General features: G+C 62.8%; 2 protein-coding genes across 8 annotated transcripts; one reads left to right on the top strand and one right to left on the bottom strand.

The window, feature by feature from the left end:
- Positions 1-994: 994 nt before the first annotated feature.
- SLC6A9 (solute carrier family 6 member 9) lies at positions 995-18,548 on the top strand. Of its 4 annotated transcripts, none has more exons than XM_051797143.1 (14): positions 995-1,166; positions 3,556-3,702; positions 12,196-12,352; positions 12,501-12,632; positions 13,705-13,957; positions 14,037-14,169; positions 14,505-14,639; positions 14,719-14,822; positions 14,902-15,139; positions 15,228-15,362; positions 15,668-15,767; positions 16,019-16,119; positions 16,309-16,479; positions 16,706-18,548. In XM_051797143.1, the coding sequence occupies exons 2-14, from the start codon at positions 3,673-3,675 to the stop codon at positions 16,916-16,918; spliced, it is 1,902 nt and encodes a 633-aa protein (XP_051653103.1). In that variant the 5' UTR covers positions 995-1,166; positions 3,556-3,672; the 3' UTR covers positions 16,919-18,548. The 4 variants fall into 4 exon arrangements, with proteins under 4 accessions (XP_051653103.1, XP_051653120.1, XP_051653114.1 ...); XM_051797160.1 differs by lacking the exon at positions 995-1,166 and adding an exon at positions 2,826-2,845; XM_051797154.1 differs by lacking the exon at positions 995-1,166 and adding an exon at positions 3,317-3,435.
- Positions 18,549-19,078: 530 nt separating this feature from the next.
- On the bottom strand, positions 19,079-26,829 carry B4GALT2 (beta-1,4-galactosyltransferase 2). Of its 4 annotated transcripts, none has more exons than XM_051797341.1 (7): positions 26,436-26,829; positions 22,910-23,296; positions 22,309-22,544; positions 22,045-22,235; positions 21,653-21,775; positions 20,529-20,633; positions 19,079-20,384 (listed from the first exon to the last, which is right to left on the bottom strand). In XM_051797341.1, exons 2-7 carry the CDS (start codon positions 23,223-23,225, stop codon positions 20,234-20,236), a joined length of 1,122 nt encoding a protein of 373 aa, XP_051653301.1. In that variant the 5' UTR covers positions 23,226-23,296; positions 26,436-26,829; the 3' UTR covers positions 19,079-20,233. The 4 variants fall into 4 exon arrangements, with proteins under 4 accessions (XP_051653301.1, XP_051653329.1, XP_051653320.1 ...); XM_051797369.1 differs by lacking the exon at positions 26,436-26,829 and adding an exon at positions 25,623-25,808; XM_051797360.1 differs by lacking the exon at positions 26,436-26,829 and adding an exon at positions 25,190-25,318.
- Between the last annotated feature and the right edge of the window lie 1,155 nt (positions 26,830-27,984).

Here is a 27,984-nt window from a genome sequence, read left to right as displayed (position 1 = left end):
CTTCATGCATTACTGGAAACATCTGGCCTGGGATGTGGGGGCGTGCTCTGGCTGCACACACATGTGTGCACATGCACATGGGTATGGGCACACGTTCATGCACATTTGTGTTTATGTGTACATGCATATCAGTACATTCATCCACACCCGTGTACACTCATGTTCACATGTGCATACGTGCCCACACATGCGCACATAAGTGCCCATACATGTGCAGACACACATGCACAGACACGGATGTTTACACACACATGCAGATGCAAACATGTACAACCACATGTAGGCACACACCTAGATCATGGGTGTAAGTGTACAGATTTGCATGCACACACACGTGTACATGTGCCAGCAAGCAGCACGCACAGGCAGGGGCATACAGTGTGTGACCCACATATGTGCAACGGACCCCCATACACGTACAACACTCACACTAACCTCACACATCCTGGCTGGAGCCTGTGGCCATGCCACTGCCCAGGATCACCTGTGCGCACGCTGTGTCTGGGTGTTCCTCTGCGTCTGAAAACCCGTGTGTGCGGGGATGCGCGTGTGCCCAGTAGGAGCCGGTGTGTGCCCACGTGTCCCATGTATGTTCACATGTGCCATGGTTGCGGGCAAGCCTGCATATGGTCCTCTGTGTCCACATGCCTGTGGGCTGCATGTGCACTCCTGGTGCCCACGCGTGCCAAGTGTACCATGTGCACACCCAAGTGTGCCAAGCGCACGGTGTGCCCGTGTGCCCGCGCCGTGCTCGTGTGTGCAGAACGCCCGTGTGTGCCATGTGTACCCGTGTGCCCACGCGTGTGCGTGTGTGCCACCCGTACCCCGCGTGCCCGCGGCACCGCCTGCGCCCTCGCCCTCCGCGGTGCCCGCGGTGCGTGAGCCGCGCTGCGGGCACGGGTGCGGGTGCCGAGGCGGGGCGCTGGGGAGCGCGGCGAAGCGGGGGGGGGAAACGCGGCGAAGCGGGGGGCGGAGCACGGCGGCGAGGGCGAGAGGCGGTGCCAGCCCCCACCGACCTCCAAACTTTCATTAACTCGGCGGCAGCACCGGCGGCGGCTACGGGCCTGGTACGGCACCGGCACCGACACCGGGCTGGGAGCGGCGGAGCGGCGCCCCCGCGGGCCCACCCGGCGTGGCGGGAGGGGCCGGGCGGCGGAATGGGCACGGTAAGGGGCGCGCACCTCCGCCGGCACCGGGCGCACGGCCCGTCCCGCGGCCGCAGCAACACTGGGGATGGGACGGGAGAGGGGTCGGTGGGCTGCCGGAGAAGGGCGGGAAGGAGACGGGGGCGGTGGGGGCCTCCGGAGCGGCGGGGTCGGGGACATCGGGAGAGGCACCAGGAGCGGCCACCCATCGGTCCGTGTCGGGAGCGGGACAGCGGCATAGCGGGATGCGGGGCGGTCCCGCATCTGTTGCTCTCGGTGCTCGGTGGCGGCGCGGTGCCGGGGGAGCGCGGGGGCGCCGCGCGCAGAGCGGGACCGCCGCCGCTGCACTCCGGGAGGACGGCGGGCACCGGGGCGGCCCGGCCCGGTGGCGGGGCGGGGGGGCTGGCGGTAATTTTCCACGGGCATGTGCCGGGGCGGGGCGGCGGAGCAGCCACCACGTGGCGGCTGATGTAACCGGGCCCCCCCCGCCGCCGTTCTGCACCGGGCGGCGGCGGCGGGGGGGAGCCGGGCGGCGGGCGCGTCGCGGCGAGCGCTGCCCGCGGGGCCGCCGCCGGAGCCGCCCCCGCGGGGCGGGAGGGGGAGCATGGCGGCGACAGGCCGGCCCGCTGCCAGCCTCCCGTGGGCACCGGGGAACCCCGGTTGCGGCGGGCCCGGCGGATGCTGGCAGAGGAAACGGCCTCGCAGGTGGCAGCGGCTGCTGCACCGGTGCTTCGGGCTACCCACCCGCCGGTCAGGAAGGGACAGGGCACTCCATCCTCCGGCCCGGCATCCGTGGCCTTCCCCTGGGTGCCGCGGGCTGCCTCCCCCGCCGAGGTGTGACAGCCCTATGGGAGCCTCTGTGTGTACCCAGGTGTCACTCGTGCCGTCTCTAAGTACGTGAGCTGCCGTGTCCTCCTGTCTGTCATGGCATCACTCAGCTCCGGGAGAGCCACCAGTGGATTGAATCCCTATCCCTGCCGGGCTGTCCCAGGGGATGCTGCATCCTCGGGCATCCCTGCATCCGTCCCAATGCTATCCCGCTGCTGGCTTCACGCTCGCTCCACGCTAGGCTGGGAGCCAACGCCAGTGGCATCTATGCAGTCATGGAGCCTTATCAGCGCCCGGCAGACCCCGAGGGGAGTGGCAACCATCCAGTCCCTTGGGCACTCTTCCCTCTCAGGACACGGGATGAGTCCGTGGTCTGAATTCAGGGCCGCAGGGCAGGCAGCTTTTGGCTGGCTGGCGATAGGTGTGTGATGATAGGTGAAGTCTGGCCACTGACCCTGCGCCTCCCACCTTTGAGAGATCCCTGTGCCATGCAAGGAGTCAGGCTTGTGTCAGTGATGACATCTTGGCTACCCTGGAAATGCAGCCACTTCTGGAGAAGGCATTGGCAGTGGGGTGCGGTATCTGCTGGCAGCAGCCTGTCTGCACTGGAGGGGCTGGGGGCTCACCCCACATCCCCTAGCTTCCTGCCCCTTATCTCCACTGCCCATGCTCCCTCCCCATGACTTAAGGGCCACGTTCGCTTCTGCTGATCACTCCAGACTCATGGCAGCCTGGGGATAGGCCCTGGTGTGTTTGACTGCTGGTGGTGTGGTCAGGGACCCTCGGTGGGGGTCAGGGGTCCTTTAGCCACCAAGGGCACCAAGCACTGATGTGGGTTCTGCAAACACCGATGCTGTTGCACAGACAATCAGGTTGGTGTTTTGCAAGACTGTCCGTCCCTCCTGGCGAGGTCAGGCCTCAGTGTTCCCCTGGGGCCTCCAGCAGCCCCAGGCTGGGGCAGGGGTAAGGGCCGGGGAGGCAGCTGCCTGTGCCCTGTTCAGCAGCACCTGGCACCCGGCAGAGCCCAGCGGCTCGGCCCCCCTGCGCTGCACGTGCATGAGATGCACCGGGGCAGAAGGCAATCGTTTCCCATCTGTGTCCTGCGCGGCAGCTGAGCCCTGCACTGGCCCCGCTCAGCGCCCAGTCCCGGCGCTGTCGTGTGCCGCAGCCACTTCGGCTTCAGCTCTCGCTGGGGGAGAGCTCCAGGGGCCCCCACTCCTGCCCGCGGCCCCTGACACCCACCTGCTGGGGGGCCGGCAGCCAGCTGCCCGCAAGGTCGTCTGTCCACACCGGGTAAATCTTTAACTGCTTCTTGGGAAACACCTGGGAGCCGCTGCTCCTGTGGGTGCCAGGGGGTTCAGAGACGCTGAAGGGGGTGGGAGCCAGCAGGAAGAGACCCCATCGGCAGCCCACCTGGCCCCGGGCCCGGTGTCCTCCACCAGCCCCACTACCCAGTGGGCAGGTACAGGGGAGCAACTCGTCTGGCACAGTCCCCTGGTTCCTGGAGGGAGGGGGAGGCCTGGGGGGGACGTGCCCACCCCGCCAGTCACGTCTCTCTTGGTGTCTTCTCCCCTCTGCCCAGCTTGCTCTGACGGTGGATTGAAGCACAGTAGTGCTGGTGGCGCAGCCAGCGTGACGGAGAGTGGGCAGGCGAGGGACCCTGCACTGGGCAGCCGGCACCGTGCTCCAGCCTCCAGGAATGGCCGATAAGTGCAGCGAGGGGCTGCTGGTAAGTGCTGGGGTGGAGGGAGCGGGCTGGTGCACGCCACTGCCTCGGGCACCCAGAGAACCAGGGGGCAAGACACCGGGGCTCCTGTAGGGCTTGATGCCGTTCTGGGGCCCCCAGTCGGGGCTGTGCCACCTCGGTGCTCCCCCAGCATGATGACTGCCGGGCTGGTGCTCTCTCTGCTGCCTGTGGGGCTGCTTGGGTGCGGTGTCTTGCTGTGCCTGGAGATGCTATCGCCCATCTCAGGCACTCTGCCCAGCCTTATCATCTACCCCAGCTCTCCAGGCGGGCGGCTCCACAACCTGCTGTTGGCAAAGGGTGCAGGGGCTCCTCCATGCCAGGTACCCCCAGAAGGGTGTGGATGTGGCTGCTTCCCCTTTGCCTCCATCCAGCGGGCTCTCCCGGACTGGGCTGGTAGGATGGTGTGCAGGCAGGTTTCTCCAGGCACTGGTGTAGTGCCTGATCCTCCATCCTGACAAGCGATATGTTGCAGGATGCTGTGGGCTGCCAGGCACTCACCTGCACCAGGGATGGCTTCGGTGTTCTGGGCAGATGCGGGATGTGCCCACTGCATGTCTTTGTCGGAGGGCTGCGATGACCCCGTGCTTGTGGCAGCTCTGCTGTGCAGTAAGGGGTTTGGGAGCCCCAAGCTCAGGTTCCCATGACAGGCTGTTGTGCTGTGTTGGGCAGGTGAGCCCAAGCTGGGCTTGGCTTTTACCCTTTTTCCCAAAGGATGGGAGCTGAACGCTGGGATTGACACGGTCACCAGGCCCTCCCCTTCCCGGGGGGCTTCCTGAAATAGCTGCACACTCCAGCCGCAGGGCTGGGAGCCAGGATTTGCCTGGGAAGCCAAGAGCCAGGGGAGCGGCATGCTCCAGCAAGCGCTTTCAGTGCACTCGCGTGCATGCGGCTTCTCCGCTTGCGTGTCCCAGCGTGGCCCCACTGGCTGTGCCTGCAGTGGGGAGCCCAGCACCCATCCTGCCACAGTGGAGAAGGGATCAGGGCATCTGGTGGGATAGGAGGGCAGATTTCTCCAGGAGAAGCCCCATACTGGGAACAGGGAGGTGCTGAGGATGTATCTGGGCACGATCAGGGGTCTGTCATGGGGATGCACTTCTGCACATGGTGCTTACCGTGACTCCATGCTGCTGGTGTTTTGTTACCCTGGCCAGAGCACTCAGCATTGCACCAGGATGAGGGCTGAGCCTGACATGGGCAGCAGAGAGCCAGAGATAAGAGTGCCCACCCGCTCCCAGTAAATCTTTAACCTGCTTCTCGGAAGTACCTGACCAGCCCACCCCAGGGCCAGGGTGTCAGATGCAACAGGGTCTGACACATGCTGTGTTGACTCCCCTGGCTCTCAGCCCTCTTTCCAGGGCTCCTCTGTTTACACAGTGCAAGGATACCCCTGCACAGGGATGGAGTGTGCTGCTATGGAGGCTACAGGGAGAAGAGCAGGTCCCTGTGAAAGCATCTTTCCTCCTAGAACATCCCTGCATCCTGAGAACCTCAGGAGGAGCTGCAGCAGGCCAGGCACTGGCTACCGAGCTGCCTGGGTCCCTGGAGAAGGGAGCTAATCTCCTTGGCCTGTCTCCAGGGCCCTGCCAGTAACCTGGCAAAGCTTGGTCCCTGCCTGTCCTCTCATCCCTGCCTGCAGGTGCCGCTCCTACCCCTCCCCCCACCTCTGTCAGGCTCCTGCCGCGCAACCACTGCCCAGCGTTGTGTGTGCAGTCTCTGGGGCCAGACGGGTGCAGTGGGACCTGGGGTGCCCGCTGTGTCACACCTGGGGAGGGACAGGGGTGATGGAGGCAGCAGCTGGGTGATGCACAGCTGTGCCTCAGTTTCCCCACCTGAGGGCTGGGGCCTGGGGAATGGCGGTGCTGTGTCCTGCTTTTGCAGGCTCTGTGTTTTGCGGGCACCCCTGTGAAGCTCACTCCAAAACAGCAAGCAGCGGGGGGGAACCCTACTGTTCCCAAGCTCCACAGATATCCTGACAGCAGATACCCAACGGGGTGCAGGGCACCTCCTGGAGCTGGATCAGTCCCTGTGTGGCTGGGCAGAGAGAGTCCCTGTGGGGCCACAGGGAAGCAGGGAGGGTCTAGCAGCCTCTCCCTCTCTGGCCTTTAAGGACACTTTGTTCTGTTGTTCTCAGGGTGCTTTGTTCAGGCTCCAGCATTGCCAGTGGCTCCTGACTCCCAGGGCTGCCTTGCTGGCACGGCTGGGCAGCCTTTGACCGCAGGGTGCCCAGCTCAGGTAGGCTCCTGTGGTCACCCAAGACCACCCTGGCTGGACACTGGGGTACTGCTCCCACTGACCTGCTGGGGGTTAAGGGCTGGGGGGGCTCTGCCTGTCCCAGACACCCCCAGCGGCGCAGTGCCACCGGCCAGCAGCAGGAGCTGCGGAAGTGGCTTTTGGCTGCAGGAGCCCTTCCCGGAATACCAAGGGGCAGTGATGGGGGGGGCTGGCGGGGGATTTTTCTGCCTGAACGCCCCGGGAGAATCATGTCTGCCCTGGTAGAATGGGGCCAGAGAAAGGCAGCCCTGTCGGGAAGCACTCAAGCTAGGGGATGTTGGCCCCAGGGCAGGTCCCTGGGTATCACTCCTGTCCCTGTCACCCTGCAGCCCTGTCAGGGGACAGTGACAGGGGCTGGGAGACCTGTGGCCATACCCCATGCACCCGTCACCCCTATGTCTAGTTCAGCTTCAGCAGCGCCAGCCAGCCAGGGTGGGAACCAGAACGCCAGGGAAGGTGAGGGTCCCAGTGCAGACCCTTTGTTTCCAGTGGTGTGTCTCCATGCAGCTGGCTGTCCCCTCTGTCTGCTGGCTGGGCTGCCAAGGGAGCGGCACGTTGCTCCCATGGGCTGACACAGGGCCTGGCATCCCCAGGATGGGGCTGTGGGTTCTGCTGTGCTGTGCTCAGGCTGCTGTGGGGGGCGAGAGGGGCAGCGTGCCTGGGGCGGGACACCTGGTGGTAGCACGAAGGTGGCTCAGGCAAAGTGACACAGCTGAACCGGAGCACAGAGGGATGCTCACAAGGTGCCCACACACCTTGTAGGATGTCTGGGCACAGAGGTACCTGGTTGCATGTAGGGCATGACTGGGCTGGGATCACTGGGGCTGGCACAGCGTGGGATGGCTTTGGGCTTGCACACATCCTGGGGACCACAATTGGGTGCTGACATCCCATGGGTGGGGTACGTCCCAAGCTACTGGGTGGCTGGTGCAGGACAGGGACAAGCACTGGGTGCTGGCATGGGGGGGGTTGAGCGCCCGCCCCACACACGTGTGCTGTTCACGTGTGCGCCCACGGCCGCCACTGCCCGGACCCCAGATGGTCTTCCGAAAGCGCCGGCCCGTCCCCCCGCCCTCCATGCACCATCATGCCTCGCTGGCGCCTTGGCCACACTCCCCAGCCGGGACACAGGGCTGGGAGCAGCTGGGGAACCCCGAGCCTGGCTGGGGGGCACCCTGTGCCTGCCCTCCTATGGGACACAGCACCCCACCAGGGTCCCACCCCATGCTGGCACAGGGGTGAGCAGGGAGGTTGTGGGGTGCCTGGGCAGCGGAGGGGTCGTGGCACAGACCTCCTGCCAGCCAGATGGTCCCCTCCGGGGCATTGACCTTGTGAGGGTTGCCATGGAGACCCCATGATGTCGCCAGCAGTATGACGTTGAGTGAAGTAGCATGGCACCAGGTTGGGGATGTGCCAGCAGACAGGCTTGTCCCTGTGCCCCTATCCCCAGGCGGGGCCATGCCCTGTCCCTGAAGCCCTTGAGTGCACAGTTTTGTGGTTGGGCAGGCAGGGTCGGGCAGCTGCGTGGATGATGGGCATAGGGGCAGGAATGCATGTGTGGGGCAGGGGGTGATGGGGCATGGGAATGGGGGCTCTGAGAGAACGTGGCCCTCTACCATGCTCCAAGAGCAGCTCCTGGCCCCGGACAGACGGGCTGCAGTGCCCACTGGGAGGGCAGTGCTGCCTGCTGGAGCGTGTGGGGCTGTGAGCAGCTGGACCCTGCTAATGAGGCCTCATTAAGTGGGACAGGGCTGAGCCTGCTGTGCAGCCTGCGCTGTCTTGCCCTGCCTGCGCTGGCTGGGGAGGGCACCTGGCTCGTGGGGGTACAGCTTGTGGGGGTTATGTAGGCACGGGGGTGCCTGCGGTGTGGGCCAGGCAGGATGGTGCCGGGGCAGGTGGCGTGGTGGGGCACCGGTGCCGTGTCGGGGCAGGCGACAAGGGGCCGAGCCTGGCCGGGAGGCAAGTGGGGAGCAGTGCCAAGCACTGGAGGCAGTGGGCGGGGGAAGGCGGGAGGGTGGGCGGCTACTGCGCCGGAGCCCGAGGTGCCAATGAAGCTGGGGACTCACCAAGCCATCCAACCTGGGCCCCCGGATGGCAGCTGCGAGCAGCGGGGCCCCCTTGGACCCTCTCAGCAGGTCAGTGGGCAGGTGAGAACAGGGTCTGGGGGGCAGAGCGGGGGGGCCAGGCTGAATGGTGGCTGTGCCAGTGCTGTCCCCCCACCACCGTGGCTCTCCGAGACCCTTTATTCTGGCTGTGATGGCTGTGCAGTGCTGAGCCACAGCTGCAGATTTGTGCCATGGCGTGCTGGAGAGGTACCCCCAAACCCTACAGCCAGGGACATGGGGTGCTCCAGGGGAGGGAGGGCACAGCATGGCACCAAACCCCTCCGTGGCCTCGTGTGTGCTGGGTGCAAGAGGAGATTGTCTGACAGTTGTGTGTTTGTTGACTCTGGAACCTACTGATTTTGCAAGAGGTGCACAGCACTTGGGTTGAGGGTGCAGGGGCAGAGCATAGCAAAGATCCTCCTTCTCCCCTCCCCATCCTCTTATCTTTCATGGGCATCAGTGAGCAATGCCAAAGCTTGCCCTGGTTCCCCGTGGCATCTCGGGGCAGCACTGGTGCTGCTGTGGGTGGCTGGCAGAGCACACTCGGGGCTGTCACTGGGGCTGGGCAGCCTCCTGCACTGAGAGGTGGTGAGGGCTGTATAACACTGCTGAGAGGTCCTGGGATTTGGACATCCCCCTTGTCACTGCATCACCCCAACCCTGGGAGTGTCCCCTTGCCTGTGCACCCATGGATGATGCTGCCACTGGCCAGGCCACGCTGGATGCCTTTTCCCTGACAACATGCCTCTGCTATGCTGGGGCAGAGGCAAACATGGGACTGGGCACCAAAGAGAGAGAGCAGGGAGAGTTAGGATGTGCCGGTGGGGCTGGCAGAACCAGGATGGGAAGGCTGGCAGGGCACAGCAACTTCTGATGCGGGGCTGACACTTGTGGATTCATTACCCCATGTGCCAGGGACAAGGGAGTACAGGGACTGATTATAGGGCCCCCAGCACCCAGGATCAGTGGACAGCCAGCGAGGGCACTCAGGACACCCCCTCTCTGAGTGACTCCATCCCTCCACCCCTGGGGACCCCCACCTCAGGCTGGGATTCATCTGCCCCAGGCATACTGCACCCCACTTTGTTGCCCTGAAAGAGCCACTATTGTGGCAAATGATTTAATTAGCATCTATTTTGATCTTCCAGCAAACCCTGCCTAACCCAGTCATGACTTTGCTGCCATCGCCATGGCAGTGACCAATGACATCAGGGGATGGCTGGTACCCTGTGCTGGCATTGCAGGAGCAGACCTGACACCCCAGTAGGAGGTTGGGTGGAAGAATTGACTATCCCTCACTGATTCGGGGGGGGCTGGATAAGGCTCATACCCCACAGAGTGTCTCTGCTGGGCTGAAATACCCTGGTGTGGGCATTTTGAATGGGGGAAGAAAGAGGAGGGGGATCATGCTGGAGATGCCTCCAGTGAGGACATCCCCTTCCAGCATAGATTCTGCCACCACCACAAGCTTCCCAGCCATAAATCAGGGCCCCTGAGGGAAGTGGGGGGCATCCGGGCACCCCAGCCAAGCTGTCATTGTGTGAGGCAATGCTCCTTAGCATGAGAAAGGCTTTGGTGCCAGGCAGGGTGATGGATGATGCCTGCCTTGCTGGGCTGGGGAAGTTTTGTCTATGGTGTACAGTGGGTTCCCTGGGTAAGGGAGGAAGGATGCCCTGGGCACTCCCCTTTTGGGACGTTTTGGATGTTCCCTTTTTGGGGACATTTGGGGTGCCTAGGGCACCTTTCCTCCCCATTGATGTTACCACCCAAGCCAGGCATCTTTTAGAGCTGCATGGGATTACATGCATGGAAAATTTGGGGCCTGGGAGCAGGACCTGGCCCCCCCAGGGACTGCATAGTTGCTGGGTGGCAGCTCTCACTTTGCTTCCCAGCTCTGTCCCTTTCCCACAGCTGGGAGAAGGGGGAGTTTCATCTTCCCAGATGTCTGGGTTCTCTCTGTCCCCCCCCTTCTTTTACCATGTGGGGTTGGTAGGGTGGTTAATGAGTGTAAAGGACAGGGTGACCTTCCTAGATTTGGGGGGGGGGGGGTTGGTAGCAAGCCGATGGGTGAGCATGCAAGTGTTTGCGCACGTGTGCTTGCTTGTGCATGCATGGACACACGTGTGGCTGCCCCCTTATTGGGGACAAGTGCACCAAAGCCCAGTGCTGCAGGAAAGGAGGGGGGAGCAGCAGAGGCCTGGCTGTTTCATTGCACTGATGCCAGACAGCTCCAAGTTGGGATGCCCCATCGGGCATGGGGGTGAAGCTGTGCCAGGGTCACCTGAGCAGAGTGGTGGCTTGGGACAGGGATGAGGTCCCCTTTGGGCACCAGGGCTCCAGGCTGAGCCAGGACTATGCAGTGTATGTGATCCCCCCACCAGACCCTTTGTCAGGCAAGCTGGAGCATTGCCCCCCCTCCTGCTGGCTGTGCTGCTCATTAGGAGCCTCGTTAGTGTGAGCAGCTTAATCAGAGGCTTCCCAATCAGATCAGTCTGCTCGAGTGGGCAGTGTGCCCTGGCACAGGGACAGTGCCAGTGTCCTGTCCCCCCCGCCTTGGAGACCCCTTAGCCCTGCTCCTGCACAGCACCCCACAGTAAGGACTTCCCCTGAGAGGGGGCTCCCCCGGGACCTGGAGCTGCTGTGAGCTCGTTTCTGACGGACCTTTTGCTTCATGGAGTCAGGCGTGGGCACTCCCATTCTCCGGCCGGGCACGACAGCATATCGCCCCTGTAGCCCTTCCCAAAGTGCCCTCGGTCCCCCCATCGCCCCTCTCCGCCGGCCCCGCGCCCCTGCAGCCCCCCCGCCGCCCGCGACGCGTGCGGGCCCCGCTCGCAGCAGATGGCTTTGTTTGGCAGCGCGGTGCCGGAGTCGCTGGGCATCACGTCCCGGCTGCGCCGGCCCTAATCAAATGATACGGTTAGGTGCACCGCGCCTGCTGCCTGCACCCCGCCGGCGTGAGCAGATACAAAGTGACGGCTCCCATTTGTGGCCCCACTCACTGGCAGCCATCGTGGGGGGCACACGGAGCGGGAGGCAAGAGGGGGAGCAGCGCGAGTGGGCATGGGCGCGGGGGTGTCTGTGGTGACAAAACTGGCACTGTGGAGCTCCAACGTGCTCTTAGGGCTGCCAGCACCTTGTACTGCTCCTTTAGGGTTGTGGGTTCTGTGGGGCTGTGGAGTGGCAACCAGCACCCTCACCCTATACACCCATCACCTGGCTTCAGGTGGGGAAGGGAGGGCTTGGGGCACCCCTGTACCCCAAAATGCCATCTGCCCTCAGCCCAACCTGCCAGAGCTCCACAGCGTGCAGGCAGGACATTATTATGAGTCCAGGGCTGTGCTGGGGCACAGCCAAGGGGTGATGGGTGCCATCCCTGCCAGGGGTGACGGGTGCTCATCCTGGTTGTTGTTGTCCTTCTTGGTGTGAGCTCACATTGTGCAGCAGGCTGCACAAAGAGCCCTTTCTTGCCCCCTTCTGCCCTCCCCTGTCCCCTGCAGTGAAGGACAGCTGGGCACTGGGGCTGTCCACACAGGGGACCCACCTGCATGGGGTGCCCTGTGAGCTGCCCCGAGCATGGGTGCTGCACCTTGCTGGGTGCTGAGCTGGTGGCAGGACCCTGCAGGGTGCCTTTTCTGAGAAGGCACCTGGCCCCCTGCCTGCTCTAGTCACTGCACCTTACTTCCCATCGAGGGGGGCTTCTGATTCACGCCAGGGGTCCCGCAATTCCTGCCCCAGCTGTGGGCAGTGGCCACCCAGCAGGACCTCTCTCGCTGGGCGCAGGGAGGGGGGGCATGAGAACAGAGGGCCCTTTGTGCTCAGGCGCCCGAACCTGCTTTGTATGAGTTGCAGACTCTTCCTTCGCTGCAGCCGGGCTCCGGGCAGAGCCATTCATCGCGGGGGGGCAGGAGGGGGGCCACCACCGCTGCCCTCCCCCTCCTTGGCACTGCCTGTGCGTGGCGGGCAGTGGGGGGCCGGCGCGTGGGTGGGATGGAGAAGGATGCTGGGGACCACCCAGCCCTGCTTGGTGGCTGTCACCCCTCCGATGGAGCTGGTGGGGGGGTCCCCAGCTGACACACCCCATGATGGCATCTCTCCACAGAATGGCGCCGTGCCCGGGGAGCGGGGCAAGCAGGACAAGAGCGTAAAGCGTGGCAACTGGGGTAACCAGATCGAGTTTGTGCTGACCAGCGTGGGCTACGCCGTGGGCCTAGGCAACGTCTGGCGCTTCCCGTACCTCTGCTACCGCAATGGGGGAGGTGGGTGTCAGGGGGACAGGGGAGTGGGGTCCCTCTGGGCAGGTGTGGGGATGTGGCCCCAGCCCTACATGATACTTGTTGGGGTGGTGTGGTGCATGGGGAGCACATGGGGTCATTGCTCGCTCATCCTCTGGTTCCTGCCTTCCAGGTGCCTTCATGTTCCCCTACTTCATCATGCTGGTGTTCTGCGGCATCCCCCTCTTCTTCATGGAGCTCTCCTTTGGGCAGTTTGCCAGCCAGGGCTGCCTCGGCGTCTGGAGGGTCAGCCCCATGTTCAAAGGTAAGGAGCCGCCCGTCCCTATTGGCACATGCCAGCATGGGATGCCTGCTGTCACAGCGCCTGGCACCTGGTGTGACCCCCACACACCGCGGGGTGCACGCACACCTCCGGCACAGCACCTGGCCCCGTGCAGGCACCTGCGGCTCACACAGCCCCGCACACGCGTGCCTTGCACACGGATCCCTGTCTGCGGTGCACGGATCCCCTGCGCACATGCCCCGGCCACGCTGCCCTGCACACACAGCCCGCCTGGCGTCCCCTGCACGCATTACACGTGCCCCTGCACACGCAACGCGTCTCCTGCGCATACCCCAGCCCTGCGCTGGCATCCACCGCAGGCATTACACACACATCCCTGCATATGCCACACGTGTCCCCAGCATGTCACTCTTGCAGAGGCCACCCAGGTCCCCTGAACAAGCTGGGGGTGCCTGTGGCATGTCCAGCTGTGGGCATGCTTCTGCAGTCCTCTCCCTGGACCATAGGCAGTGGTTGCGCTGTGCCCACATGTTTGCCCTGCTATGTCTAGACCCTGCTCCAGGTGCATCTCCTGGCATACTGGTGTGCTCCCATGCTGCCAGCTCCCCTAGCACATGCCTGCAGGCTGCCTGCCGGGTGATGTGCCCGCATGTCATGTCTGAGTACAAGCAGCCCACGCACATTCTCCTGTGTGCTCTGCATTGTGGTGTGCTCAGCCTGGAGTGCACTTCCCTGTGTTTGTGTGGCCTCTCTCACATGCCACCAGATAGCTGCATCCCTAAAGTCCCTGTCACCAGGAGTGACCCCCAACCAGTGGTTCTGTAGAGCTGCAGACCCCAAGGGTTTGCCTGCAGCCCATGTGCATTGCCAGGGGACCCTCACCACTGCTGGGCTTGTTTGGAGGTAGAGAATCCCACGCACGTTGCTCCTTACCCCTGTGACACAGCCAGGGGCCAAGCCACAGCGTGACTGCAAGGCTGCTGACAGCACCACATGCTGCCCACCCCTCCCATGCCACAAGCCCCTGCTGCGTGCCATGCCCGTGCCGTGCCGCTGCACCATGCCGCTCACCCCTCCCCGGTGCTGTTCCCAGGCGTGGGCTACGGGATGATGGTGGTGTCCACGTACATCGGGATCTACTACAACGTGGTGATCTGTATTGCCTTCTACTACTTCTTTGTGTCCATGACGCGCGTGCTGCCCTGGACGTACTGCAGCAACCCCTGGAACACGCCCGACTGCGCGGGGGTGCTGGACGGGAACATCTCCAGCCACGCTGCCCTCAACCTCACCCATCTCCTCAACAGCACCCAGAAGCGCACCAGCCCCAGTGAGGAGTACTGGAGGTACCAGGGAGTGGGATGGGGGATGGGGGAGCTGGTGATGGTGGGGCCCCACTGACACTGCTGTCCCGTCCACATATAGGAGGTATGTGCTGCAGCTATCGGATGACATAGGGAACCTGGGCGAGGTGCGGCTGCCCCTCCTGGGCTGCCTCGGCGTCTCCTGGGTCGTGGTCTTCCTCTGCCTCATCAAGGGTGTCAAGTCCTCGGGAAAGGTACCTGTGGGTTCCCTCTCCGGGCCCTGCTCCCTGGCTCCCTGGGTGTGGACATGCCTCCTGTGTAGATGGCCGTGCCCTCCCTAGGCATAGCCCTTCCCTTATTGGGAATGAACCTCCCATTGTGGACATGGCCCCACCCCATCTAGGCACAGCTCCTCCCATGTAGCCATGGCCCACCTCCCTGACCATAGCCCCTTCCCTGGACCATATTCTCTCTTCCTGGTCCATCACTCCATGCTCTGGACCATAACCCCTCCCCCAGTCCATAGCCACACCCTTGCCCAGGCCACACCCACTGCCTGTCCCCGCCCCACTGAGGTGCCGCCCCACAGGTGGTGTACTTCACGGCCACCTTCCCCTACGTGGTGCTCACCATCCTCTTCGTGCGCGGCATCACGCTGGAGGGGGCCGTCACTGGCATCATGTACTACCTGACGCCCCAGTGGGACAAGATCCTCAATGCCAAGGTGAGCAGGGACGAGGGGTGGTGAGTGGGCCGGGCAGAGCGGGGCTGGAGGCACAGCACTGACCATCCCACTGCTACAGGTGTGGGGTGACGCGGCCTCACAGATCTTCTACTCGCTGGGCTGTGCCTGGGGCGGGCTCATCACCATGGCCTCCTACAACAAGTTCCACAACAACTGCTACCGGTGAGCACCCAACCACAGCACCCCCAGCCCTGCCACTGCCCCTCACATCTGCTGCTGGCCCTGACTCCTCTTCCCACAGGGACAGCATCATCATCAGCATCACCAACTGCGCCACCAGCGTCTATGCTGGCTTCGTCATCTTCTCCATCCTGGGCTTCATGGCCAACCACCTGGGCGTGGATGTCTCCAAGGTGGCCGACCATGGCCCTGGCCTGGCCTTCGTCGCCTACCCTGAAGCCCTCACCTTGCTCCCCATCTCGCCACTGTGGTCCATCCTCTTCTTCTTCATGCTCATCCTCCTGGGGCTGGGCACACAGGTAGGTCCTGGTGGGGCCAGCATGTTCGGATGGGATGGCATGGTGGGGCCAAGGTGGTGACATGCTGCCCCCTCCGCCCCATGCACAGTTCTGTCTGCTGGAGACGCTGGTTACGGCCATCGTGGATGAGGTGGGCAACGAGTGGATCATCCGCAGGAAGACCTTTGTGACACTGGGAGTAGCTGTGGCGGGCTTCCTGCTGGGCGTCCCGCTCACCACGCAGGTAGGTGACCATGGGACTGTGGTGATGGGGTGCCATTGCCATGGCCACCTTCATCAGTCACATCCACATTGTTGCCACCCTGGTGGTGGTGACAGCCAGCGCCTTGTCTTGCTGTGCCAACACCAGTGCTGGTACCCAGACTCAAGTTTTGCCATGCTGACCCTGGCATCAGACGTTGCCATGACAGCTGTGGTGGTGGTATTTGGGCTGTGTGTTGCTGGCCCAAGCACAGCATGGCTGTGCCATTGCTTTACTGACAGCAGTGGTACTGCTGGGGCAGCTGTGCCAACGGGTGTGTCTCACAGGCGGGCATCTACTGGCTCCTGCTGATGGACAACTATGCTGCCAGCTTCTCCCTGGTTATCATCTCCTGCATCATGTGCGTGGCCATCATGTACATCTACGGTAGGTGCAATTGCCTACAGCTGATCAGCCAGTGGGGCTGACCCAGTCAGCCAGTGGGGAAGGGGGTGCGCTGACTTATAGCCAGTCAGCAGTTTGCTGTGTGCTAACTGGTGAGGCTGTTGGCCAGTCTGGGGAGGTGTGACCTGAGGGGCCCTCGTGGGTTCCCACCACTAGGGATCTGGAGCTGGTGGTGGGTGGGGTGTGAGGGTGCTCAGGGTCCCACCTGGGCTCACAGCCACTTGCCTCCCCAGGGCACCGCAACTACTTCAAGGACATTGAGATGATGCTGGGTTTTCCTCCCCCAATCTTCTTCCAGATCTGCTGGCGCTTCATCTCACCTGCCATCATATTTGTGAGCATCACAACCATGGGGCACAGGGCCATGGGAGGAGGGGGCAAGGAGCTCACTGGGACTTGACACTCTCTGGGGAGGAGGGTGCTGGGCTGCGGGAAAGCAGGGATGGGGCAGAATAGAACGGTTGTGGGGGTGCAGAGTAGGCTGGCTTCTCCCCACTAGCTGATCCTGCCTATCCCTTCCCAGTTCATCCTGATCTTCACAGTGATCCAGTACCGGCCCATCTCCTACAACGAGTATGTCTACCCTACCTGGGCCATCAGCATCGGCTTCCTCATGGCGCTCTCTTCCGTCATCTGCATCCCCATCTACGCCATCTACAAAGTGTGCCGTTCTGAGGGGGACACACTGCTTGAGGTGGGTGGCCAGGGGCTAGACTCCCTTGTCTGTGTCCCACCTGGGGCAGCCTGCAAGGCTGTCCCTCACCCCACTGCCGCTGTCAGCAGTGGCAGTGTGCAGGCAGCAGCCATGGGGCACCACATCTCTGGGCACCCCTGGAAGCTGCTGGCATGTTGGTGCAGGCTGGGGGCAAGGGAGCATGGTGGGTGCTAACCTTGCCCCCATCCTCTCCCTTTCTCTCTAGCGCTTGAAAAATGCTACCAAGGCAAGCAAGGACTGGGGCCCGGCGCTGGCAGAGCACCGCAGCGGGCGCTATGCCCCGGCGTTCAGCCCCTCCACCGAGTCCCACCTGGAGGTGCAGCCCCTGCAGCCAGAGAAGGGCCAAAGTGAGGCGGCGGCTGCATCCCCCATGCAGGGCAGTAATGGCTCAGCCCACAGCCAGGACTCCAGACTGTGACCCCCCGCAATCCCTGCACCCCCTCTAACCCCTTTCACACCTTCCGCTGGCGGAGCCTGGCTCCGGGCCGCACCGGACCACGGGGGGCTCTCAGCACCCACCCCCGAGACCCCCCCACCTCCTTGCCGGTTAACCCCTCCCGCCCCCCGCCCCGTGGCGTTCGTTAACCCTCGTGTTTACGGTAACCTTTGTGCTCGACGCTGGGACAAGAGAGGAGGGGGCACAGCCTCGGGAGGGCCGGGAGCCAGAGGCACTTTGCAGGGGCCCTGTCCTGGGGGAATGCACAGGATGAGGGGGGCAGGATGCTCCCTGGCTCCCACCCCCCCTTCCCAAGCCAGGCAGCCTGCCTTGCCATGGGGCACCCTCCTGACCTTCCCATGGGGAGGACAGGGGGTGGGACCAGGGCTGGGCATGCCGAGACTGCCTGCAGCCATCCCAGCCTGTATGTGCACAAGGTCATCATGGCAGGGGTTGGCACTGCAGGGACCCCCAGCCTGGGTGGGCATCCGCTGTGGCTCAGAGCCAAATGGGTCTCACAGGTGGACACGCCCAGGGGTGGTGCCAGGCACTGAGTCGGCACAGGGAGGTGGGGGGCAAGCATGTTGTTTGCACAGGCAATGGGATCTCACGGCACAAGACACAAGCACTTAGAGCACACGTGTGCACACGTGTGTGTCCCTCGCAGACACAGTATGGGCGCACATGTGGTGTACGTGGGCATGAACATATGCACGGTACCCCGGGGCTGTGCAGGTGGTGAGCTGGTATGCTCCCCTCCGTGCACCCCTCCACCCTGTGGCCCCACTGGGGGCTCTGGGTGCCCTTTTGGGTGGCCAGGAATGGCCTGCAAAGCTGGGCACAGCCACAAGCAGTGTGGGCACAGCCTGATGCTGCTGCCTGCCCCGCAGTGGGGCAGGAGGCTGGGGAGTACTTAAGCCTGGCCGGGGGGTGACAGGGCAGGGCTGAGGTCCAGCTTTTCCCGGCAGCCCTAGCACTGGCAGGGGAGGACCCTCCATGGTGCTAAGGGGGAGCAGGATGGAAGGCCTCCCCCAGCTGCTGCTTAGCAAGAGGTACCAGTGGAGACACGAAGGGCTGCACCAGCCCACTCGCTCCGAGCCATCTGGGGATGCTCAGTCCCCAGCCAGTATTAGTGGAGCAGGATGCACTGGCAAAGGCCAAGCAGTTTTAAATTTGTCTTCCGGCTCCAGCCAAAGGGCTTGGAGCTCTTGATTTGGGGTGAATGGGGTGAGACCCTTCCCACCCCGCTTGCTCCCCTCCCAGCCAGCACCCTGTGCTCCCCGTGCTGCAGCCCCGAGGCTGGCACAGGGACACGGCACAGCTTGGCACGGTGGCGGGAGGCGGTGGGCGGTGAGCCCCAGCAGGATGTTCCAGCTCCCCGTCCCGAGCCCCCCGTCGTGCCGCGGCGAGGGGCGCAGGTTCCCGCATGGTGCCCGTGCCCTGCCCCTCGAGTCACGCCGCTACTCTTCACCTCTAATTGTTAGCAATAACGCGCGCGTCCCCGGGCAGCGCTGCCTGTTCCAGTGTCTCTGGGCAGCGCTGCCTGTGCCAGTGTCTCTCCTGGTGTAGAGTTCTAAAGTATCCTAGATTTTAATGAGATTTATATTCCTGAGGCTGTGTCCCGCTGTGCCCTTCTTTGGGAACCATGGGGGGGGGGGAGGGAGGGAGAGGCTGGAAAGTGGGGGAGCACATCCCACGGGTGCAGCTCTTTTCCCCCCTAATGGAAGGCATTGGCACTGAGCAGCCAGGTTGGGTTCTGAGGAATGCTCCTTTGCTCTACTTGGACCTACAAAACCAGTTGGAGCTAAGGCAGAGGATGGGGGACAGGGGCTTATTCCTGCTGGGAGAGAGCAATGTCCCCAAAGGAAGGGGAGGGCAGCAAGTGTCCATGGCACAGTGAGGAGAGCTGTTTTTGCCCTGTACATGCCCTGGGCACTTTGCCCTAGCAGAGGCTGAGCAACTTGTGAGGATCCCCAGTGCTAAGTGAGCTTGGGGGGCCTCCAAGGGTGGGTAGGGTGAGGCAGGGGCTCTGCCTTCTAGCCTGCAGCTGGAGGTGGCAGACAAGGCTGCTCCCCCCACCCCATAAATCCCACTGCCCCATCCTGCCGTGATTTTCCCCCACCCCGCCCCACAAACCCCGCCAACTTTTCAAACTTTTATTAAATACAAAACCCCCGGTCTCTACGACCGAACGCTGCATTCAACGTACGCTGAAAAAAGGGTCAGACATTCAAATGTACAAAAGTTGCCGGTGCCCCCCAGCCCTGGCATGCTGTCCTGCTCCCAACCCCACTGCTCCCAGCGCCCCGTGGGGTGTCAAGGATGCCGGGGCTCCCAGTCCCATGGAGGGGCACAGGGCTCCTGCCCTGCATGCCCCAGCTGCTCCTTCCTGCAGCCCCCCTGCCCCTAGCCTGAAAGGGATAAGGCAGACAAGGGGAGATTCCAAGGGGGAAGATCCCCTCCCTGCTAGAGGGAGGCTGCACCAGCCCCCAACAAGAGGGGCTGTGGGATTCAAATGAGCCCTATTCCCCCCGCCAAAGCGGGGAGGGCAGGTGAGAGCAGGTGCAGGCAGGAGCTGCACACACACACACAGCACCTGCCTTTGGAGAAGGGGGATGGGATACAGCCACCATCCCCCCAGCCCTGGGGAAACTGAGGCACAGCGAGGGACATTTGCTAACCAGAGGTCTCTGTTTGGCAGAGCTGAGACGGGGCCCGGCTCTAAGCACCAGACTAAAGCAGAGGAAGACAGCGAGCCACGTCTGCATGTCCAGCAGCGTGGGCAACGCCCGGCCAGGGCAGCAACCTTGCCCTGATCCTGCCTGCTTGTTTGGGGGGCCTGGGCTGCTCCCATCCCCAGCTGGGGCAGCAGAGGCTCCAGCGCTGGCAAAGGGGGAAGCCTGCACCCCGCTTCTCACAGCGCTGGTGGGGATCCCCAGCTCTCACAGAGCAGTGGGATCTCACCCTCCCCACCCACGGTGCAGGCAGGAGCTGGCATAGGCTGGGGGCTCCTTGCCAGGCCTGGGGCTGCCCCCTCCCTCTGTGCCGGGAGCTGCTCACAGGGCAGCCGGGCTCGTCCGCCAACACACCACGTATGGGGCAGGGGTCCTGCAAACACACTCGTGGGGGTGGGGGGGACAGAAATCCTGGGGACTGAGGGGCCGGCTGGGGGGCAGCCGTCTCCAGAAGGCAGCAGAGTAGGCAGAAAACATCCCTGTCCAGTCCTGACTCTTCAGCTGGGGCAAAACCCGCTGTGCCCAGCCAGCCCGGGCACAGGAGCTCCCAGTGACACCAGCACTAGCCGCGGGCCAGGCGGGGCGGTGGCCTGCCGATCTCCACCGTGATGTTGGTGTACATGGGCTGGCGTGAGATCTCCACCAGCCGGTACTGCAGCGAGCTGATCCCGTCCCGCTTCATCGTCATTTTGGTGTTCTGGATCTTGGTGAATCTGGTGGAGAGAGGAGCAGGATGAGGATGGGGGAATGTCTTGCCATAGTGCCAGCAGTGCCAGACCTCTGCGGGGGTGAGCAGAGCAGAGGAGCCCAGTGATTGCCCAGCGTCCCGACTGCCCCAGCCCCTGTGGCTCACTCACCTCTGCGGGTTGGGCTCGTTGTGTTTGTCACGTTCATGCTTAATCATGCGGTACCTCCCAATGCGGATGTCGGGCCTCGACACCTTCATGCCGTTCAGGGAGATGCTGAGGGCCGGGAGCATGGGGGGAATCAGTGTGTGGGCAGCAGGGTGGGACATTCCCCAGCCCAGAGACCTCCAAGCCAAATAAACCTGTCCCTGGTTAAACAAAGCTGTGCCAAGCCAAGATGAGCAAAGCCAGGCCCCACCCAGGCCAGTGTCCCGACCAAGGGTGCCACATGCCCCGTGGCAGACCGTGCCCAAAGCGCCACTCCCAGTAGCTGTGGTCAGCCCATGCTGCACACAGGCAGCCATCCCTGTGCAGCCATCCATCCCTTCCTCCCTCTGCGGCCCCTGCCCTTTACATTCCCCGAATGCCGCTGCCTAGCCCTTCCCTTGGAGTCCTCCTCTCACATCAAGGGCTGCCTGAATCTCTTCCAGGGCTCCACACGCTGTTTGTCCCCCACCCTGAGCCCACCTTGTGTGGAAATCACAACCGTGCCGCGTGTCCACGGCACCCACAGGGTGTTTTGCTCGTCTGGCCATTACAGGCTGGTTATGCACCACTGGCTGCACACAGCTCCCCTGGGCAGCCCCAGGGAGATGAGGTGGCCACTGCCCAGCTCTGGCATCCAATGCAGGGGGTGTGTGGGGGGAATCATCTCGGCTCTGCACATGGCTGTGCTGCTGCCTGCCGGCTGCTGGCAGGAATGACTGTGTGGCCACTGCACGGCCACCACTGAGACGCTTCCAAGTTTTTAATCTCAGCCCTGGATGCATCCAAATTTAGCATGCTAGCCCTGGTCTGGAGCAGAGCTCGCAGGCACACCACCCCACTGGTGCACCTCATACTGTGCTGGGGCAGGTTCAGCCACAAAGAAGGTGGAGGGGTGCCCCACAGCCCCCCAACACCCTGGGAGAGGCCAGTTCCATCCATGAGGGTCATCAACCCTAAAAGTGGAGGGTAATTCAATGCCTCCCTGACATGTAGCACAGCCCATACACATTCCCCACAAAACGAGGAACCTTGGTGGGGAGCCCTGGTACACCCTAACCAGTCGGTGCTGGCAAGGGGTTGACACCTACCGGTTAAAGATGTCATCATCCTCTCCTCCCCAGCCCCAGTACTCATTGGGAAAGCCATTGATCTTCAGGAACTGGGACTTGCTTAGCCCAGAGACACCACCGAAGTAGCCAGCATAGGGCAGCCTGCAGGTTGACAGCAAACAGGTCAGCCCCGGGGACAGGCAAGGATGGAGGTCAGCTCCATGGGGACCCCCAGGTACAAGCACCAGCAGTTTCCTGTGTCACACTCCTACCCAGAACTCTGCACCCTCTCCCATCCCAGGTCCACAATTCAAGCCAGTGACCTCAGGCCTGCCCCAGGTGACGATCAAGGTTGGTGGCCCCAACGTCATCCCAGTGAGACACCCCAGCCCTGAGTGGGCAAAACCACCCCAGCTCCCCAGGGCACCCACCTGAACCCAAACTTGTCCATGCCAACGGCAAAGTGCCGCGGCTGCTCGTAGCAGCGGTAGAGGTTGCGATCGTCCATGGGGATGAGGTCCACGTCGCTGAAAATGAAGCAGTCATACTCCTCGTCGTCCTTGAGTGCCTCCATGAACCCCACGTTGAGCAGCTTGGCCCGGTTGAAGGTGTCCTCACCGAACTGCAGGGCAGAGCTCAGCGATGCCTGCTTGCCGCCCCCAGCCCCGCCACCCCCTCGCCCCTGCCCCCCTCACCTGGTTGATGATGTAGATGCCGTAAGCCACCTTCTGCCGGCGCAGGATGGGGTGCAGGTAGTGCAGCCAGTACTTGAGGTGGTGCTCGCGGTGCCGGAAGGGGATGAGGATGGCCACCTTCTGCCGGGGCAGGCAGTCTGGCGGGGTGTACTTGCCACCCTGGCGCACGTCAGGGTTCTCCCGCTGCACTCGCTCCATGCTCATGGGAGAGCTGAACTCAATGAGCAGGCGTCCAACTGCAAGAGGGAGGGCAGGGTGATGGACAGGACATGGTTAGGGTCATGGTCACCTGCTGCTCCCGCCCAGGCTGGTAAAGCAAACAGTGAGGGGGACCTGTAAGGGGAACCGGCACTGCTGAGGGCAGAGGACGCCCAAAACCATTCCTAAACAGGAGCAGAAAGACTGGGCTAACAAAACCTGAAACCAGCTGTCCTAGGACCAGTTCCAGGCTGGGGGTTCTCTACTGCTTCACTGCTGGGGACCACCAAGAAGCCACGTCCAGGGCCCAGGGGATAAGGATGTCATCCATGGGCACCCACCTCAGCCCTATGCTCAGAGTCAGAGCCCAAATTCACCCCCAACGCTCACCCACATGTCTCACCTAAGCCGGGAGGTGTCTCCTGGCAGGGCTGCAAGGGCTTCTCAGTGGTGGAGTGGTTGGTGCTGGGCTTGGTGCTGGGGGATGGGGCCTCAGCACCGGCCGGCCCGTAGCTGGGAACGGTGCCGTTGGGGCGGGAGGAGTTGGAGAAGGGGTGGGCGCGCGAGGCGTTCCTGGCGTTGAAGCGGCTGAAGAAGTCCAGGTGCTGCGCGTAGACATCGAAATAGAGGATCATGATGATGACAAAGTGGAGCAGGCAGAGCAGCAGCACGGCCTTGCAAATCCTTTCCAGGGTAACCCCCAAGAGCAGCCTGGTCATCTTCCGGGCACGGGCAGGCGGACATGTGCGCTTAGTGGGGCAGGGGGGCGGCTCCAGCCACGGTCCTGATCCTGCCAAGAAACCCCACGCTCAGGACACCACAAGCCTGAGCCCCCAACCCCAGCCCAAATGACACTTGGGCAGAAGCACAGGCCTCATGCAGAGGTGAAGGGCTTGCAGGTTGGTATGCCAGAGAGCACCTCAGGGGGAATGCTGTACTTGGGCCCCTGCTCTGAAGGTTCAGCCCAAGAGGTCCTCAGCCCCACACAGCAAGTCTCCTCCTTGCTTGCCTAGGCCAAGGCCGGAACAGGACAGACTCACTCCTTTTCCCTTTTCCCCACCGAGGCAGAGGATGGGGACACCTCCACAGGTGCCACAAAGGCACCTCCAGAGGTGCCACCTGCCCCATGCAGGCTGGGCCCTTGGAGAAGGTCGCGCTCTCCAAAAACATGGTCAGCCTGGGATGTCCCAAAAGAACAGGTTCCCCCACCAGCCACTCCTTTCTGAGGTACCCCATTCCCCTGTTCCCCTTTCTGCTCCCTCCCCACAGTGCTACACAGCCCAGCAGCGGCACCAAAGCAGGGCCAGCAGTGAGAGTCATGCCGGCAGGGGCCATCCTCAGGGCACCCACCAGGAGAGCAGCTGCACAGCTGACACCAAGCCGAGCCAAGCAGGACGTCCCAGCCCCCTGGAGTCACAGTTCCCAACCATGTCCAGGGGGGTCCGGCTTACAGCCAGCAGCGCAGATCCTCTCTCCTCCTGCTGCTGGCAGTGACGAGGCCCCCTGGGACACTGGAACTGCCAGGAGTCAGGGTCCTCTTATCTCCCCACATGACACCTGGAGCTGGGCCAGAACCCTGCTGGGAAACCAGCTGGGATGGTCACTGAAGAGTCCCAGATGAGGCCCTTCCCAGCCCTGCCACTGCCAGAGCTCGGGCTGCAGCACAGCCATGCACTCCAGCTCTTGCCCTGATCCCTGCCCCTCTAGTCTCCACACTCAGGGAAGCTGCTAGGACAGGGCAAGGCAATCACAAGGGACAGGCACAGAGGTTCACAAGGACCTGGGGACCTTGGGACAGGTCAGTGCCGCTGCAGGGCCCCAGGGGGACCCCGGTGCTTGGGGATCTGCAGCAGGAACCCCCGTCAGAATTGCAGGTAGGACTCAAGGGTGCTGGCAACCAGCCTGGGACCAGCCACTGGCAGCTGCCAGCCGTGTCCAGTGGGGCCCCCTGGGGATCCGCAGGGCACTGAGCCAGCAGCGATTGCCACACTGGCTGGGAGCGGGATAGGAGCTGAAGTGAAAAGCAAGATCCTTCGCCGCAACCCTGCTCCAGGGTCCCCCCTCCCAGTCGCAGGGCTGACCCCGTCAGGCAGCAGCGTGCTGGCAGGAGCCCACCGCAGGCAGGGAAGTGCTGGAAAACACTCTGAGCCCAATGCCCCAACTGTGCCCACCCTCTCTCCACAGGATACAGAGCAGCGTCCCCATTGCCTGGGGTCTCCTGGCACATGTCAGCAGCCCGACCCCTCAACCAGGTCCTTTCTAGAAAGTTGCCCTCTGGAGAAAAGCTGGCTTTGCTGTTATCACCCAAACTTTCTCCTGGTCACGGCGCCCTGTCATTCTGCACAGCCCTTGATGTAGGGACCTACCTGGCCCCAGCACCTGCCAGAAACCTTCCCCAAAAACCCTTGCAGCATACAGAGCAGCAATGCCTCAACAACCAGATGAGGAGGAGAAAAGGAAAAATCAGAGCAGATTTTAGGGGCCCTTTGGCAGGGCGGTCCATGAGGCAAGCAGAGAGCGATACTCGACAGGAACAAAAGCGAAGCACTCCATTGAACGGTGGCCACAGGACGCCACGAACATGAGTGGGCTTAGAAACATCCACTAAGGAGGGGGTTATGAAATATGATGTCATCTCCCCCCACCGCAGCATCTTTGCAGGATGTGAGAGGCCAAAAGCAACCTGGGGCTGGGGAGCTGGTCCCCAGGGATTCATGCCGGATTCACGCTGGTGCGGCGCATGCCGTGGGGCTGGTGATGCTCTTTCTGGAGGGGATGCTCATCTCTATGGACTCCATCCTTCTTCCCACAAGACATCCCGGGGCTAGGAGAAGGGAGGCACGGCGGGAGCCGATGGCCCCGGTGCCAGCAAAGGTGGCCACCTCCCGGCCAAAAGCGGGGCGAGGGGCCGCATTCAGCACAACTAACAGTCCCCCCGCCCCCTTAATTTTCCCCCGACACATGCGAAAACTTGTTTAAAAAAAATGAGAACCTCAAAATGAGGCTTTTTCCCCGAGCCGGGGCGGTGCCACCCATCAGTGGCCGGGATCGCATCCCCCGGGTCGCATCCCGGGCCTCCCCCGCCCGGCCAGGCCTGTCCGCGCCGCTCCACTCACCGCGGCCTCGGGGCTGCCGCGCCGCCCCGCCGCCGGTCAGCGGCCCCCGCCGCCGCCTCCTTCTCTTCCTCTTCCTCCTCTTCCTCCTCCAGCCCCGGCCGCCGGCCCGCGGGCTCCCATGCCCGGGGCTGCGGGGGGCCCAGCCGGCCGGGCCGCCGCACCGCCGAGAGCCGCAGGGAGACGGGGCCGCGCCCGCACGCCGGCTCCGCCCGCCGCCGCCGCACCGGGCGGGGCCGCCGCCGCCGCCCGCCCCGGAGCCGCCGGGCGAGGAGGGCAGTCCCGCAGGCACCGGGGCACACGGGCGCGGGGCCCGGGGGGCAGACACCCGCTGGGGTGCGCGGTGCCTCCCGCTCCGCCCCGGGATGCTCAGCCCTTGGCGCCGAGCGCGGCACCGCGGACCCTCCGAGCACCCCCGAGATGCAGGGACAGGGTATCTCGGTGTTTCTTCCTCCCCTGCTCCGCGGTGCCGGGAGGCAGCGCTTCCACCGACCCACCTGCGGCGACTGCCGCGCTCCTGCCCGTTGGTGCTGGCTCAGCGTCCGTTGCAACCTATTTGTGGCTCCTTCCCCCTACACCACCCTTTCTATGTTTCATTGCTAGGAAACGCTGGGAATTTCACTCTCCCTCCCACAACGGCGTCACTGAAAGATCTAGGTCTGGTCCCACCACAAGTTTGGCCCACCACGAGTAGTGTCTGTGCTGTCCACAGCCTTTCCCTTCTTCCCACCTCCCCACCCCCTTCCCCGGCATTTGTGCCCAGTTAGAGCAGCCCCATCCCCGAGGCCTCTCCCTGCACCATGCCTGGCTACTCACCCAAGCGAGGGCTTTTCCTCTTCTTTCAGATGCTCCTTCCAGCTCCCTCAGCCTTGCAGCTGAGAGGAGAACAGGGCCCAGCCCTACTCCACCTCTGCAAAGAAGCCATGCTGAAAGCTGTCCAACTTCTGTCTTCAGCTCTTGGTTCGGCTCCTCGGCAGGCGGCATTTTCCACATCCGTACTAACACACGGTTATCCAAATATCTTTCAACTCCTCCTGCTGCTGCTTCTAAAGGACACAAGGTGCAAGATCCTGGAGCCCCACTTGAGCTTCTTCTCTGTGCTTGAGCAGCAGGTGTTGTAGTCCAAGTCCTTGAACCCACACACACACAGCTAGAAAAAGGAAGCAATGGGGTGTGCTCACCTTATCACTGGTGGCTATGGGAGGCGGGCAATGGGTCACCCCGACACCAGCCCTGGAGGGTCTCGTATCCTTACAAGGGGTATGTGGGCAAGTCTGGAGCCCATTCCCCTGCCAAAGCTGTGATACACACAGGCAGGATTTGGAGGGCCAAAAAGCACCTCAGAGAGGGACATTTTTGACAGCAGATGGATTTCTATCATGGCAGGGCAGGGCAGGGCAAGGTCCATCCCTGACAGACAAATGGGCGAGCCTTCCAAGATGGCTGTTAGCCAGGAAGATGATTAACCCACAAAGCACTTTCTCTACCAACCAGCACAGGCTCTCCAAGCCCAGGCATCTCCTTTCTGATCTTGGCATGGGTCTGATGAGACAGCCCTGCAGCTCCCAGGGGCTTCAGATGTCTCTGGCCTGCAGCAGCAGCAATGGAGTACAGTTCCCACGTAGGACAGGCAAAACTTTGCCCACACCTGACACTTTCTTTCAACCAGGCAGGGCCCAGTTTGCATCCTGCCACTACACAGGGCACACATTGCTTCTGTGACAGCCTCCAGCCACAGGGGACAGCCAGCACAGCTAGCAGGGGCAATGGCTTGGTTTGCTCCAGCAATCATCATGCATGCAGAGCTGAAATACACTGCTGTTCCCAAAATGCATGGGACAATGTGGAGCAGACAGAAGACCAGCAGATGTCAGAGGAGCCAGGCAGAGGCAGCTGCCCAAGTCCAAGGGCAAGAATCAGCAGGCTCCAGCAGCCACACTGTTGCACCCACGTGGGAAGAGAGATGGGCAGCTCCAGGAGTGCATCTGCTTCAACACAGCACTGGGAGATCAGTGCTTTCCTTACAAAGGTGTACTGGTAGCAGAGCAGGATGAGGGCCTTGTGCTGGGTACAGGAGACTGCAGAAGCATCAGCTGCAGGCTCTCTGCAGAGCAGAAGCAGGACTTTTTTAGTCCCTTCCCCCAAGCAGCAGACAAGCTACAGGTCCAGCTGTCCACAGCTGGCTTCCTCAGGCTGTATTCACCACAGCCAGGGAGAGGGAACAGAGCCAGCACAAAGTGTCCCCACCCCAGGACCTCTGCCAGGGCCCCCTGGGACGAAGGGCACTGCAGATTGAAGAGCCCCAGCACCCAGCCAACAGTCACAGAGGAGAACAGACTTTGAAGGCACAAAAGCTTTGCTCCTC

Source organism: Manacus candei, unplaced genomic scaffold, assembly GCF_025592945.1.
Source record: "Manacus candei isolate 608988 ecotype Guabito, Panama unplaced genomic scaffold, ASM2559294v1 h1tg000005l, whole genome shotgun sequence".
In the NCBI taxonomy this organism is placed as follows: Eukaryota; Metazoa; Chordata; class Aves; order Passeriformes; family Pipridae; genus Manacus; species Manacus candei.
This window is presented reverse-complemented; position numbering and strand designations above follow the sequence as displayed.

Coding starts and splice junctions, on each gene's coding strand:
- B4GALT2 (XM_051797341.1), bottom strand. CDS start 23,225: ATGACCAGGCTGCTCTTGGGGGTTACCCTGGAAAGGATTTGCAAGGCC. Junction 22,236..22,308: donor GCATCTACATCATCAACCAG/GTGAGGGGGGCA, acceptor TCTGCCCTGCAG/TTCGGTGAGGACACCTTCAA. Junction 20,634..21,652: donor GATGATGACATCTTTAACCG/GTAGGTGTCAAC, acceptor CCCGGCCCTCAG/CATCTCCCTGAACGGCATGA.
- SLC6A9 (XM_051797133.1), top strand. CDS start 8,040: ATGAAGCTGGGGACTCACCAAGCCATCCAACCTGGGCCCCCGGATGGC. Junction 14,823..14,901: donor TTCCACAACAACTGCTACCG/GTGAGCACCCAA, acceptor CTCTTCCCACAG/GGACAGCATCATCATCAGCA. Junction 15,140..15,227: donor TCCTGGGGCTGGGCACACAG/GTAGGTCCTGGT, acceptor CCCCATGCACAG/TTCTGTCTGCTGGAGACGCT.